General features: G+C 32.1%; 1 protein-coding gene across 1 annotated transcript; it reads right to left on the bottom strand.

Moving 5' to 3' along the window:
* Nucleotides 1-412: 412 nt before the first annotated feature.
* Nucleotides 413-16,875, bottom strand: LOC127731071 (monocarboxylate transporter 14-like). Its single transcript, XM_052239929.1, has 6 exons — nt 16,840-16,875; nt 15,023-15,105; nt 9,429-9,653; nt 8,454-8,597; nt 7,156-8,082; nt 413-6,624 (listed from the first exon to the last, which is right to left on the bottom strand). Exons 3-6 carry the CDS (start codon nt 9,607-9,609, stop codon nt 6,455-6,457), a joined length of 1,422 nt encoding a protein of 473 aa, XP_052095889.1. The 5' UTR covers nt 9,610-9,653; nt 15,023-15,105; nt 16,840-16,875; the 3' UTR covers nt 413-6,454.
* Nucleotides 16,876-17,084: the final 209 nt, after the last annotated feature.

Below are 17,084 nucleotides of genomic sequence, written 5' to 3'. Positions count from 1 at the left end.
GCTACGCAACTGAACGTCAAGGCTTTCTTCTGACACATGTTGCTTGACATATCGATATGCACACTGCATGCAGAACCTATCTCCGCAACTGAACGTCAAGGCTTTCTTCTGACATATGTTGCTTGACATATCGATATGCACACTGCATGCAGAACCTAGCTACGCAACTGAACGTCAAGGCTTTCTTCTGACACATGTTGCTTGACATATCGATATGCACACTGCATGCAGAACCTAGCTACGCAACTGAACGTCAAGGCTTTCTTCTGACATATTGTAGCGGGCAAGGGCTTGAAATGTTTGACCAAAAGTTTTATTCAAATTTTATGAGTAGTTTTGTAGATTGCTAAGTCAGTATGACAAGATATGATCTGGTCAGTATAATATAGGCATTTGTTAAAAGTAACATATATAAGTTTCCATATTTTATTCATTTCGAGAATCAGATATTTTAATTAATATTCAGCATAAACAACAAACAATTTTAAGTAGTAAGATAATTAAATTATAGACTTTTAGATGATGTGACAAGAATCTATTCAGTATACATGTAATAATTTATCTCTACACTCAAGAGATAATAAATATTAATGATATGATTGCAGGATAACTTTGTCTGTGCAATTCTAATAAAAAATAACACTTGCTATTACCAATAAATGTATGTTGGTATGTTTGAAAAATACATTAAAGGCTGAGTCCTGCTATATTACCAAGAAAATAACTTGCATAAAAATAGATAATAATTTCAAGTGAATTTTGTCAGAAGACCTCTTTCTGACATATTTGTATAAAAAAAATGTTTATTATTATTAGTTATATTCAGAACCTTTCCCGAATAATAACTAACAATGAAATACAGTTTATACCTTAAATAAACTGTTTTGTTTATTATAATTTCAAGACCTTTAGGAAATTATCCCTTAATTGCCAAATGTTTTCCTATCTAATTCAATTTATTAGAAAAAGACAAAGGTTAACAGTAAATGTGAACTACAATATTAAATTCAAATGTACAATTACAATAATCCTAACTTTAAAAGATAACTTATTATAAAACTTTGCCAGCAATAATATGATAATTAACCCAAAAGATATTTTAAAACAATTTTTAGAACTTTCCTAAAGTTACCAAAAGAATAAAATACTTTAAGCAAAAGATCAAAAATATAGGGGTCCGCCTCCTAAGAGTCGCTAAAAATGAAATATTCCTTTCTAACTTAGAAAACAATAAATTTACTATTTTCCTTTACAATCTAACCTTAAAAAAATGAAGTTTGTGAGAAAAATTAACCATTTTGACTAAAATTAATGACGAGCAAAATAAAATACTTACTGTAACGACCAAAGATTTAAGCAGAACTGCCAAACGAGCGTCAAAATAACGTCAATGTTGGACTGTTGGAAAATTGTTGGATCGTGCGCTTGCTGTCCAACTAAATATTAGAATTCTTATAATAAATTACAAAAATCATAATTATATACAATTTTAGTAACAGTTATATAATAAACACATTTTACATGGTACTGAACAAATTTCTATGGTAACTAAAAATACAACTCTACTGGAAGTCACAATACGTAAACAATGTTGCAAAAAGCATATGTGTCACCGGCGGACCAAAATGATAAATATCAAGGATAGTGATTATTAACATCTACAAAATATTGAAGACGATGTTCACAAATACCATAAGTAATTACAAAGATTTAGTGAAAACAGTTGAAGAAACGTAAAAATAGTGTATTTATTGAAAAACGATTCCAAGTGACACATGGGTTCTACTAAGCATGTAAGTACATTTCATTCATAAAATTCAAGCAAGATGCGTGAAGTCACTACAGTTGGTAAAGTTGGATCTTCACGAAAATACAAGACATTTCGATTCAAAAATCAACATATAATGACAGATAGAAGTAATTATGGAATGTGTAAATTTTGCAATACAGAGACGTTATCGTTATCGATATACAATCAACTGAAAGTGAAAATTGGATTCAACCAAGTGTGATGACCGCATGGCCTAAATGGCAGACGACATTTAGATGTGGATTATTCAGTGGATTTTTACTATAAACTGGTAAATTATAAACATGAATTTCAAATTGTTTATCAAATATTCAAATGACAGTAATACAATATTTCTAGAAAAATCATATCATTGTAATTGTTCTTACTTTACTTAATTAAATGCAATTGTGAATTAAAATTTATTTGCCTCAATTATGAATAGGTTTCAGACTAGTATAGTACAAGTTCATACAGTTACTGTTTCCTACATAATAGGACTTTCATAAAAATTACAGAATAAATTGCAGAATATTAAACAATATGCTTCATTGATACCAATTAAAACATACAGCAAAAATATATCTTATCTATATGCACACTGCATGCAGAACATAGCTACGCAACTGAACGTCAAGGCTTTCTTCTGACAAATGTTGCTTGACAAATCCATATGCACACTGCATGCAGAACCTAGCTATGCAACTGAACGTCAAGGCTTTCTTCTGACACATGTTACTTGACATATCGATATGCACACTGCATGCAGAACCTAGCTACGCAACTGAACGTCAAGGCTTTCTTCTGACATATGTTGCTTGACATATCGATATGTACACTGCATGCAGAACATAGCTATGCAACTGAATGTCAAGAATTTCTTCTGACACATGTTGTGCACGTCCTATAATAAACTCCTGTTGTATATATTTTCAAACCTGTTTAAAATAGCCAATTGATGTGCATAGAAAAGTAAAGTTATCTTCCTTTCCCCATCCATGGACTATTTCAACACTCATGCTATTAATAAAATTGAGAATGGAAACGGGGAATGTGTCAAAGAGACATAAGGAAATGCCTGTACTAAGTCAGGAATATGACAGTTGTTTTCCATTTGTTTGATATGTTTGAGCTTTTTATTTTGCCATTTGACAAGAAACTTTCCGTTTTGAATTTTCCTTTGAGTTTGGTATTTTTGTTATTTTATTTTTTACAGCAAAAACAGATGAAACAATTCATTTAAAGGTTTTTTTTTTTACAGAAAAAATATGTCTACCTGACTTCTTTATGTTCTAATTACAACTGCTAATGGAACAGCATACTAAACACTTATCCAATAGTATTAGTTTGTTATAAAACGTAAAAAAATAATTAGAAAAATAATAGTTGATCACTATAAAAAATTCAAAATCACTAAAACAGCAATGTAGACTTAAATTCTGCTTAAAAAATAGGATAACAGACTAACACATAAAAATAAACCAGTGCAATTTAATTGATGACTATGCAACAATGTACAATATCAGTATTTCAAGTTTTTCGAAAAAATAACACCCAAAAGTGCCTAAGGGTTGAAACTTGTCTGAAACTTTAGTTCCAGTATAAAAACAATCATAAACTTAAAATTTACAATCAAACTCATAATAAAATATGTTCTTTTCCTACCTTCAAGTATTACAAGAAAAGATAGAAGAAAGTTACAATATTGTTTTAATAGCAGTAATAATGTAAGTTAAACTGACAAAGTTTATTGACTGCTAGTAACTAAATTATTTACCAACAAATTTCATTCACAAACAAATTACAAGTTTATTCTACTTGACAATGCCCTTATAAATATAAAAGCAATAGAGGTGGGATTTGATGACCACCTTCTCAATCAAAGATAGTCAAAATACATAAAAAGGATAACAGATATCACAAAAAATACTGGACAGTACAACAGACAACATCAGCCACCAACAATACTGGACAATACAACATCAGCCACCAACAATACTGGACAGTACAACAGACATTATCAGCCACCAACAATACTGGACAGCACAACAGACAACATCAGCCACCAACAAAACTGGACAGTACGACAGACATTATCAGCCACCAACAATACTGAAGCACAACAGACAACATCAGCCACCAACACAAGACTCTTCCTAATAACAAAACAAAAACAACAAACAGATATACAATAATGGTTTACTTTTATAAATTGTAACTTGGATGGAGAGTTGTCTCATTGGCACTCATACCACATCTTCCTATATCTATATACAAACAAAGAAAAACAACAAGGAACAACACATGGCTGAGATAGCTTGTTTGACTGGGTACAGAAACAAAATGTAGAGGGGTTAAACCATTTTACATGCGCACAAACATACCCATTTTACTATCTAGAATGTATCACTTGATTTGTCCTAAAAAAAGTACATGCTTAGAGCTCTCTAAAAATTACTTGTAAAATGGATGAAAAAAAACTTGAGACTGATACAAAATGAAACTGCATAGTACATAAAAAACCAACAGGAGTCACTTAAAATATTGGTTAGAACAACCAACCCCACCAACAACCAACACCCTACTCCTCCGAAAAAACCCAGAGGTACAATGTTGACCAATACTAGCTTTGCCTATCTAAGCCATATGTCGCTGAAGTAAAATACATAATAAAGCAAAGACATCAAAATCAATGTTTGGAAGATTGGAAGAGTTTCTATTAAATCATATTTATTCTTTCAGGTAGGATGGTAGGATTTCATTTTATGTATTTTGAGGTATGGTGGTGGTATACAAAAACACTTGACATGGCACAACTATATATATAGATAGTTGAATTACAGCAATTCTTTAGAAAGATTAGCATTATCTTCAATAGATAAATTGATCTAAATGTGTCAATATCAGTAGGTCACTTATAGTTTTAACTGATCTAGAAAAATGACTGAACAAAGCTATCAGTCCAATAACTCCTCAGAACTAATCCAAACTTGACAAAGAAGGTATACATGATGATAAACAACTGTGTTAATTTCCTTCCATTCCCGAGCATATATAAGAGAAGGGACATTTCCAAAAAGTTGTTTACTGTTTCCATAGTTTTTGGAGATTAAAAGTCCAATAATTCTTGTGGGACCAAACTATTTAGATGAGAAGTAAAGAAACATTGTATTAATATCAAAAATTTCATTAAAATATGTATCAAAATTACTTTCTTAAGTTTATAACTGCTTTTGAAATATATAACTTAGAGGAGAGCAAGATACCAACTATTTTAAATTAAATAAATGTGGATAGTGTCCACATGTGGACACAGATGATGCCCCTGCTTGCATATCATATAGTTATAAAGGGACATAACTGAAGAACGGTAAAAGTGACACTACCCAAATTTGAACTTGATCTGAGTTTTGTGGTAATAAGCATTGTGTGTAAGTCTCATAACATTTGTTGAAGCTAACTTAAGTAGAGAACAGAAACTAAAAATTCAGCAATTTTTCTATTTGTAAACACGCATAACTCTAGAACGGTTGTGTATAAGTTTTATAACATTTGGTGGAGACAAACTAAAGTTAGAGAACGGAAATGAAAAATTCATCAATTTTTATGTTTATAAAGGGACATAACTCAAGAATGGTAAAAGTGTCGCCACCAAATTTTGTACTTAATCTGTATTATGTAGTAATAAGCATTGTGTATGAGTTTCATAACATTGGGTTGAGGCAAACTAAAGTTAGAAAACGGAAACAAAAAATTTGTACTTGATCTTAGTTTTGTGGTAATGAATGTTGTGTATAGGTTTAATAATGTTTGGTTGGGGCAAACTTAAGTTACTGAATGGAAACTAAAAATTTTGCAATCTTTCGATTTATAAAGGGGCATAACTCAAAAATGGTTAAAGTGACACTACCCAAATTCAATTTGATCTGTGTTTTATCAGTGGAAGTCAAAATTAAACATTCCATTGTATAAAGCATTGATTGTAGTTGATTCAACTATAATCATGGACAAAGGAAGATAACTCCAATTTTAAAAATTACTTGATATTTAGAAGAAAATAAAAATTTGGCAATTTTTCCATTTATAAAGGGGAAAAACTCTAGAACGGTTAAAGTGACGCCACCAAAATTCAAACTTGATCTTTGTTTTGTGGTAATTAGCATTGTGTATAAGTTTCATAACATTTGGTTGAGGCAAACTTAAGTTAGAGAACGGAAACTAAAAATTTTGCAATTTTTCCATTTATAAAGGGGAATAACTCTAGAACGGTTATAGTGAAGCCACCAAAATTCAAACTTGATCTGTGTTTTGTGGTAATAAGCATTGTGTATAAGTTTCATAACATTTGGTTGAGGCAAACTCAAGTTAGTGAACGGAAACCAATTTTGGGACGTACGTACGTACGTACAGACGGACAAGGGTAAAACTTAATGCCCCCACCGCTACGGTGGAGGCATAAAAATGCTCATTATGCCATTATTAAAATCATAAATGCTGAACATGAATTCAAATGATTAAATGAGAAATAGAGGAAACAAATGAATTGTATGTTAACAATTTTAGTCTCATCTAACTAAGCAGCATTAAATAAATAATAATAAATGTTCACAAAACACCTGGATAAATATCAAGTTAAGTAGGGTACACTGAGATCATTATCATCTGTTATGTTTTGAGATTAACTTCTATTGTCAGTCCTATTGCAGTTTTCTTTGGTCTGGGAACAAACTTGTCTCTTATTGGTATTAGGAACATCAATAATCCAGCAACAACAATCAATGTACCAGCAAAGAAAAATGTGGGATCATAAGTACCAAGGATGTCTTTAAATGCTCCTGAAAATATAAATGTCATATGTTTATGTATGACTTGAATTAATTGTAAAATATGCTTACACTAAATATAAACAACATTAATCATTCAAACTTTACAACACTTTTTTTGTGTTTTAAGATTTGCTATTTCTTATGTTTTTTATTATGCTTTTCTAAGGAGATGAATTTCATTAGTCGAGTTGGAACTTTGGAGGATATCTTAAGACCCCTACATGTATGTGCTACTTTTTTTCATAATACAATTATAAATCTATTTAATTGAAGCTTCCAAACAGTCTATTCAATCTTGGGAAATTATAAGGCGACTGTCATATTTGTTTAGGGGTGTCAATATGTGAACTAACAAAAGATCTGTATGTTAACTCATCTCTGAATGTGGGAAAAAAATGCTCTTTAAAGTAATTAACTATAAGAATGGCCTAATAAAATCTTTTTATAAAGTAACCATCCTTTAATGGTAGATAAATCTCAAACTTGTAGATAGTCCACCCTCAATTAATGGACTTATAATAGCTCTATAGGTTTACTCACCTCCGAGTGGTGGACCAATAATAGATCCTACACCATTACTGAGCATCAAATATCCAAAAGCATCACCCAAAGCTTTTTCACCCAGCAGATCAACTGTAAAAATGACTAGTAGTCCTAAAATTCCTCCAAATCCAAGTCCATTTAAAAACATTATCAATGACAAAATTTCAACTGATTGAAAAATTTTAAATGGCAAGAACATTATCAATATTCCTACTGCAATATTCCATGATATATACATAGACAATCTACTTAGGCTTTGTATGTTTCCCAGTCCTCCACCAATTATACAACCAATGAAACAACCAACTCCACCAAATGTTAAAATAGTAGCTGCATTTTCTTTGGTCAATCCCATTGATACAAAGTACTCTGGAGCAAGGATCCAAGAAATTGCAACTCCCATGTTCCAAAGTATGTTATTAAGAAAGAAAATAAAGAAAGAAAAATCACATAAAACATAGCAATGCTTTAAACTTTTTTCAGCTTCAGGCTCAAAATTTTCCATTAATTTTGTGACTTCACCATTTTCCTGAACTGTTTTGTCATTCTCTGATATACTTATGTGACCATTGTAATTCTCACATTTACCATTGGTCATCATGTGGTCAATTTCATGATTATTTGTTTGTTTGTCATGTATATTGCTGTTTGTCAACACTGACATCAGTTCTCCCCTGTTTGGTATTTCTGCCAGTGGAAATAATAAAGCAGAAAATACAATGCATTGTAAACTGAGTCCAGCAAGGATGAAAACTGACCCCTTCCAGCCATAATACTGGATCAAACTGTGTACTAATAATGGAAATATTACTGCTCCTATGCCAGATCCACTTGTTGCAATACCAGTAGCAAGACTCCGATGTTCATTGAAATACAGGCCTGCTAACACACTTGATGGTAGGTATACCATAGCAAATCCTAAACCTGTTAAAAAACGGGGATATATCAAGAGCCAAAATATTTTCCATGCAATCGCAACAGAAGCAAATTCTATATTGCTTTCATATCATGTTATAATTTCAATTATTACTCAAAGAATGATAATCCCTATTTGACAAATAAATCTATTTACAGGAAAATTGCAAAAACTGCCAATAGCTTATTTGAGACTTTTTCATTAATTTTAAAATATGAGTAACATCTTAATCAAAAATACATTTTCAGCAATTTATCTTCAATCCTGCGAGTACAATTTCTTTTTGGTTTATATGGATCAATTTTGACAAGTTAATGACATCATAGTGACATCACAAATGAAGTGAACATTAATGTGATCATCGTATTATTGCCCTCACCTGTAAATATTCCATATATAATATACAGATAGATGATATTATCTAAAAATGGAACACACAGCAAACTAATAGTACTGAGTAAACTCCCAATGACAGCTACTCTTCTGTAACTCATATGTCTCATTAGTAAACTCACAAAAGGACCTGCAATTAAATATGTCTCATCAGTAAACTTACAAAAGGACTTGCAAGTATAAATGTCAATAAAGCAGACTCACAAAAGGACCTGCAATTAAATGTCTCATCAGTAAACTCACAAAAGGACCTGCAAGTATAAATGTCAATAAAGCAGACTCATAAAAGGACCTGCAAGTACAAATGTCAATTAAGTAAACTCACAAAAGGACCTGCAAGTATAAATGTCAATTAAGCAAACTCACAAAAGGACTCGCAAGTATAAATGTCAATTAAGTAACTCACAAAAGTACTTGCAAGATAATTGCTAGTTTTTAAGATAACAGGCTAGGCAAAAACACTACAGTTAGTGAAAAATCTCCAATCAATGGGCAATATGTCCTATAAGGATATGAAGGGCAGTTAGTTAAAACATTTTTGAAACACATAAAATTTTCTGTACCTTTTATTTTTTATTTTTTTAATTATTTGCATTTTATCCTTACATTCTATTTTTATATGGTGGACATGTTGGTTATTTGACTCAACATCCACTTTAAACTAGAGATCCTAAGGATCAGTTCCGTGAAGTTTTATTTCAATTGGTTCATTATTTTAATATGAGAACATATTTGAAAAAAAAAGTTTATAAACAAAAGACGTCAAAAGCTCACATTGACCTTGATCAAATGGGTTAAAATTCTATTGTCTAGGTGTTGAAGTCTTCTACCAGTCCTTTTCATGCTTTTGATGTTATACATCATACACTGAAAAATTAAACTGATTCAAATTGCCTATAAAATTTTTAAAAAGTGAATATATGTTTCAGTTTTATCTTTAAAAAATTCCTTCACAATATACCTGCTCCTAGGAAAACACCAAGGTTAATGGAACCAATCAAGGAGACTTCAGCTGCTCCAACGTTGAAGTATTCTATAAATTCTATATTGTACAATCCAATGGCTCCCGCTGTACCAAATGATATCACTTGAATCATAAAGGCTGAAAATACAATCATCAGACACCACCATTTCGGAATCATTTTCTGGTTTGTTTACTTCAGTGTTGTTTACAACAGGCCATAGTCTGAAAGTAAAATACACAAATCAATTTAGATAAAAAAATGAAAATTGTCAATTTCAGAATTGACCACCATTTTGTCATCATGATCAGTAACATATTAAACTTTGAAGAGCATTGGTTGAACAATTCAAAAGTAATTGCACGGAAACAACATAAAGTCACATTTTTCAATCTATCAAGAACTATTACTCCTGGACGACAATAATGGAAATCGTCAATATCAAACTTGACTTCCATTTTTTCATCAGTAACAACATATTAAAATTTCAAAAGCATTGGTCAAGTGGTTCATAAGTAATTGCAAACTAAAAAAAATAAAGTGCCATTTTCTAATAGATCAAGGACCATAACTCCTGAACAGTGAAATTGAAAATCCTCAATATTGAACTTGACTTCCATTTTGTCATCAGTAACAACATATTATATTTTGAAAACCATTGGTAGAAGTATTCATAAGTTATTGAACAGAAATGACAAGAAGTCCTATTTTCCAATTAATCAAGGACCATAACTCCTGAACGATAAAAGTGAAAATTATCAATATCGTACTTGACCTCCATTTTGTCATTAGTATCAACATATAAAAATTTGAAAAGCATTGATTGAACAGTTCATAAGTTATTGCCACTTGTTGCCCGCCCGCCCACTGTACTTCACCAAATTTATTACTTTTATTTCCTTCAGACAACCCTGTTAAAAATTATAACTTTGTACATTGGAAGTATAATGTTGCTTACATGTATGTTGATTTTGATCAGGACTTAAAAGATTTTAATATGTTGTCATTTTATTCAAGCTGACATTGTTAGTTTTGTCCTTCTACAGCTCTGTAAAACCTTCTTTAAAATCAAATATTTTTTTTACATATAATATTTTCTGTGTCTATACCTATATTATGTTTATATATTATACTCTACTTCAACTTTTTTAGACATTAGAAGATTTAAAGCTTGACATATTGAATAGTTTCTATGTTTATTCCAAAACCTATATGCTGATTTGTGTATGTTGTTTGGTTTTTAATTCTGTTCATTTTTTTTTACAATCCCACAAAAATTCTCAAGTTTTGAGATGTAAAAACATGCCTTTCACAATTTTTCTCAGGTTAGCTCATAATTTTTGATTAGAGTTTAATGTTTAATCTCATTAATTCAAGAAAGAAACTGATTGCACAAAGATCTTAAAGTATTTGTGCAAGGCCTTCAAAAATTGCCCCTAGGGGCTTGTAAATGAGCAGTGTTCTGAAGATAACAGACAAATGAGATTTTCATTGTCCATGAAATTACACTTAAATGATTAGTAAAGACATCTGCAAAGGACAGACAATTAAAAATTCTATTAGAGCAAAGAATTCCTAAGAATTCAAGAAAAGAAGATAGGATGACTTTTTTACTTGTATAAGTAAAAAAATCTGAATGTCTAAGGGACATAACTAAGCCAAAAAATTATTTACCTATAAAAGTAAATAAAATACACTTGTATAAGTATCCTACAAATTTACTTATATAAGTATATTAATATTTACTTCTTCAAGTAAATAAAAATTACTTGTAGTACCCCTGGCTGTATTTCAAGAAACTAAAATTCATCATAAAAAACAAAATGTACTCATGAAGGTACAGTATTCGACAATCTATTGATTCGACAACAGTTGATTTTTCCTTCATTCTTTAATTCAATTCAGTTAAAAAAAATTTATTGAATAGACAACTTAACGATCGATTTATTCAACAAATCTTTAACGAACGACACGATAGGTAACGATTGAATAACATTTGTTGAATCAATCAACTTAATTTGTTTATGATGATGACACAATCGTAACGATAGATACGATCGATAATGATTGAACGTCATATGTTGAATCAATCAACCCAATTTGTTTAAGACGAAGTCTCAATCGTAACTATCGATAACGATTGAAAACATCTGTCGAAACAATCTTCACAGTTTGTTTATTACCACTGCTCGATAGCAACAATCGATGCTATCGATAACGATTGAACAACATCTGTCTAATCAACCTTCACTGCTTGTTTATTACTTCTACGCAATCGTAGCGATCAATAACGATTGAACATCATTTGTTGATTCAATCAACTCAATTTGTGTATGATGAAGACTCGATCGTAACTATTTATATGATCGATAACAATTGAACATTATATGTCGAATCGATCAACTCAATTTGTTTATTTGTTTATGGTAACTTTCAATACGATCGATAATTATTAAATATGATTAGTACTATATATACAACTCAAGCACGGGGAAGATTTATTCGACCTCCACACTGCACAAGAGACAAACTCTGTCATATAATGTGTAAGAACGGATATGGTGAACATAACAAGGACACAAAATTAAAACAACTACAAAATTTGCTGTGCATGAATAGCGTTTTTATTTATTTGCTGTTTGAAAGATTTTCAACACAGAGAAAATATTCTCACCTCAACCCAAGTTTCAGGACGTTCCATAGCACCGGTTTGAGCGGAATTCTTTACTAAAGTCTACAACGCCACAACTGTGCCATTGAAGATGCACAGCAGCGAGGCATTATCAACAGGTGAATGAGTATTGCGGGTGCAATACTATGTCCCATACTGGTTTCCTGGATATTTTTATGATTCATGCTATTTCTAAAGGGCATAATTCACCAAACATTATTCCAATCAACTTGAAACTCAAATATATTTGTGCACTTTATGTGCACATGTCAAAAATAGCAACAACGGAAGAGCGCTTTATCGCTGTTCTTCATCTTTAAAGTTGCAGTGAGATCTTCAACACCGAAGAAACATTCTCACCTCAATGCAAGTTCCAAGACGATCCCTAACACCGGTTTGAGAGGGACTATTTGCTAAAGCATTCTATCACTGAAATTCGTAGCCATTTGCAGTTTAGCTACCGACTGTTGTATCGGATCAACTATAGTATAATTAAGAAATAATTCCTCCAAATATTTGTTGATTCATAATTGGGTTCTTCGGTGTAAATCTAATTAAACATTAAATTATTCATGTTTGAGTTATGACTGAGGTATGACAGTTGACAAGTTGACAGTTGTCGTGTTAAATATGGTGGAGAGTTGTCAGGTTGACAGTTGCTGAGTTAGAAGTTGGTGGACAGTTGACAGGTTGACAGCTAACAAGTTGACGGTTGACAAGAAGACAAATAAACGACATGCAGCATCAAAATCCATCTTGTGCACTGCATGATTCTTTTATTATCCACACTTATACATTGTAAAACAAAAATGTTTACGAGATACTGCTTGCCTAAGCCATACGCTGTGTCAATGTGCCGCCTAGTGCCGTAGGCTGTGTCCTTGTATTATATTTAGGTTAGGGTTTGAGTTAGGGTAAGTGTAAGGATGTATTAAATATGCCATTTGGCACCGTATGCTGTATCAATGTGCCATCTAGCGCCGTAGGCTGTCTAGCTCAATGTGCCTTTTTGTGTCGTTGCATGTGTCAATATGCCACCTAGCACCGTTGCTATGTTTTTGTGTCAGGGTTAGAGTTAGGGTTAGGGTAAGGCTGTATTAAATATGCCATTTAGCGACGTAGGCTGTGTCAATGCGTGCCGATGTGCCTTCTAGCGCCATAGGCTGTGTCAATGCGTGCTAATGTGCCTTGTAGCGCCGTAGGCTGTGCCAATGTGCTTTCAAGCGCTGTAGGTTGTGTCCTTGTATTAAATTTAAGTTAGGGTTAGAGTTATAATTAGAGTTAGGGTTAGAGTAAGACTGTATTACATATGCCATCTAGAGCCGTAGGCTGTTTCAATATGCCGCTTAGCGCCCAAACTGTGTCCTTTGTTTAGTGTTAGGGTCAGGCTATATTGAATATGCCATCCAGCACCGTAGGCTGTGTCAATGTGCCATCTAGCACTATAGGCTGTGTCAATGTTCCTTCTAGCGCTGTAGGCTGTGTCAATTTGCCACCTAGTGCTGTAGGCTGTGTCCATGGGTTAGAGTTATGTTAGGTTTAGATAGAGTTAGGGTTAGGGTAAGGCTGTATTAAATACACCATGTAGTGCTGTGTCCTTGTTTTTCTTGTCTTACACAAAACAGAATTGACTAAGTTTATTAATCGTATACTATTGTTTATAATCTGAAGATACAGTTGATCGAATTGATTATATTGATCAACCGTGACACAATTCTATTGTTGAATACTTGCCAATTACAGACTCAATTAATGTAAAAAATAATTAGAATTAATTAATTTTTGGGTTCCAATCAACAGTAAATATACATGTTTTTGTGGTCTTATTTTGTATATTTGATATATTTCTTGTCTATTATTGATACTTATATACAAATAAGGAGATGTGGTATGATTGCCAATGAGACAACCACATGTATCCAACAAGAAGAAACAATTCAACAACTACATGACTTTAAATCTTATTGAAATCTGTAAACATAAACTGGTGTTCTTAGAATTATATATAGATACAGTAGACTGGGTTGATTATATATATTGATCGACCATGTCACAATCATAACGATTGAGTACGATCGATACGATCGTGCTCCTATATTGATCAAACATGGCACAATCGTAACAATTGAATACAATCGATACGATCGTGCTCCATTCATACTATTAATATAGAGTTGACTGAGTTGATTATATTGATCAACAATGGCACAATCTTAACAATTCAATACGATCAATACGATTGTGATCCATTCATGATATTAATATACAAGTTGATTGAGTTGATAATATTGATCAACCATGACACAATCGTAACGATTGAATACGATCGTGCTTCATTCATAATATTAATACAGAGTTGACTGAGTTGATAATATTGATCAACCATGACATAATCGTCATGATTGAATACGATCGAAACGATCGTGCTAGGTTAAAAATATCAATAAAGAGTTGACTAAGGTGATAACATTGATCAACCGTGGCACAATCGATACGATCGTGCTAGGTTCATATAATATTAATTTAGAGTTGACTGGGTTGATTGTATTGAACAACCGTGGCATAATCGTAACGATTGAATACGATCGATACGTTCGTGTTCCATTTATAATATTAGTTTAGAGCTGACTGAGTTGATTATATTGATCAACCGTGGCACAATCGTATCGATTGAATACGATCGATACGATCGTGCTCCGTTCATAATATGAATATACAGTTGACAGAATTTATTACAATGATCGTACAGTTAGACTGAGTTGATATATCCTGACACGAAAGAAGTATGTTAATTTCGTACAACAATTGATTGAATCGACAAAATCATACTATCGAATACAGTTGACAAGACATTTATACTATAATAAAACAAATGTCGAATCAATCGCTGGTCGAATACTGTACCATACTCAATATACTTACCATTAAAATTCCAGTTCTGACCATTTATATCCATTCAATCACAGTATATCTACATACCATTATTCTTGTCATACAGGAGAAATCTGGTTAGATAAAAAATTATCTATTTATCAGGGATTAAGCTAAGTTTTTAAAAATACCATAATTACATATGAAGCAGTTAATTTAAAAAAAAATAGGGACGTCAACTTGGTGAAGAATTACTAATCGAGTAATGTTGGTTTTACAGAAAGATACTTGAGTACTTGCTTGGAAAAATACTACAAAATGGAAAACACAGTTATGCACATTTTATGCTCTGGTGGTCGTTGTCAAATGGCCATTAGGCCTCTACATTTTTATCTAGGACTGGATTTTGCATATTTTTTTTATTCATTATTTTCTGGGCACTTTATTCTGCACTTTTTGCCCACTATTCTCTATTATGTAAACCCCATCAACACCCTCTTATATGTCCAGGTAAGGTGACATGTTTCCTGCAGACTCTTACCTTCAGCTAGTGAAGTAAGACATTAAAAACCCAGCTCAGTGTGTCGTGTTGTACAAAGCAGGATTCATAATGATTTTGCAGTACATAATTTCTTGTCCTGAATAAGCATTAACTTGCTGCTGGACATTTAACAGCCATCCATCAATCCTATTATTATATATGATCATATATGTGTTTATGTCAATTCCAAAGATCATCAGAGCTTATGTTATTTGTATGTTACTTTACGGTGTTCAAATTGGCTAAATTTTACTTGACTTGACCATAGGAACTTACAATTAAGCTATATCACATACAATGATACATTACCTGTTATCATTTACATGCATTTTTAAACAAAATTTACCCCTGAGACTATTAGTATAATAGTCCCAAGTGTACCCTTACTATACACACGATCACCCACATACCCTCAGACCTTATCTAACCGAGTCCGCTGAATTTTCCTCCGTGAGAACAAAAGATGTAACGTGAGGGTACCCAAATTGCACCTATTTTGAATTTTTTCACTTACGTTTATTTAGGGTCCAGACAAAAGTTTCCATTCTGTGTTTATTTTGTAGATGTATCCTTATTTACTATAAAGTTCCACCAATTTAATTTTGAATCCATATTGAATCATAGAAAAATAGGTTTGAACAGACCCCCAAAAGATCCATGATTCTGTAATGAGTACCCAACTTGCATCCATGCTTAAATTCACATCCATTAAAATTGAATAACTGATGTTTTGTTTAATTTCTCCAAATATTTAGAACAATTTGACAATAGTCCATGCTTTCTATTTTTTTTTTTAAGAAATGGATGCCTGAGCTGTATATTTTAAATGCTCATTTTTAAAAATTGACTTTTTGTGGACGTCTCATGGCAACGTTTCTGTAGATTTTACTTTTTGCAGTGAATAATTTATCTGTTGAAATATACTGTGAACTTTTTGTGCGCATTGAAATATATTTTGAAAGAAGTGCATAATGTCAAATCATAAAAATACAAATTGTTTAGTCTCTAAGAAAACTTATAAAGATTTCAATTGCTATTTTTGCTAAATGGGTGCAATTTGGGTATTGTGACTTCTTCTTCTTCTTTCGTTAATCAGCAACGGAAAAATACAATCACGTTGATGCTGTGTCATTACAATTATTATTATGTAAGGTAAACATGGTAAGAGTTCGATATGGCACCCCACTCTACGAAATAAACACAATAACACCTTACAGTTTATTCCGTGAGTGTGCCGTATATAACTCTTCCATGTTGTAATATCAAAGATATAATGATGACAATATTATGCACATCGATTACCATGATAGAAAATAAACAACCTTACAGTTGTACATTGTGTTTGCCATAATCTGATAAGGACAGTACCAGGATGAGGGAGAGAAACGAGTCAAACGGAACTCATGATCAATTGATCAATATTCAATATTCAAAGTTCAAAGTTTTACTTAAAGTCGATATTCTATAAACTACACAAACACAAGCTCTAGTGAGCTTTTCAAATCGACTGAATAACAAAATATATACACACATACAAAAGTCATGAAAACAAGACAATTTTAAACATACAGT

Source organism: Mytilus californianus, unplaced genomic scaffold (assembly GCF_021869535.1).
Source record: "Mytilus californianus isolate M0D057914Y unplaced genomic scaffold, xbMytCali1.0.p SCAF_2, whole genome shotgun sequence".
NCBI lineage: Eukaryota > Metazoa > Mollusca > Bivalvia > Mytilida > Mytilidae > Mytilus > Mytilus californianus.
This window is presented reverse-complemented; position numbering and strand designations above follow the sequence as displayed.

Coding starts and splice junctions, on each gene's coding strand:
- LOC127731071 (XM_052239929.1), bottom strand. CDS start 9,609: ATGATTCCGAAATGGTGGTGTCTGATGATTGTATTTTCAGCCTTTATG. Junction 8,598..9,428: donor TGGTGTTTTCCTAGGAGCAG/GTATATTGTGAA, acceptor ATTTAATTGCAG/GTCCTTTTGTGAGTTTACTA. Junction 6,625..7,155: donor TATTGGTCCACCACTCGGAG/GTGAGTAAACCT, acceptor TTATATTTTCAG/GAGCATTTAAAGACATCCTT.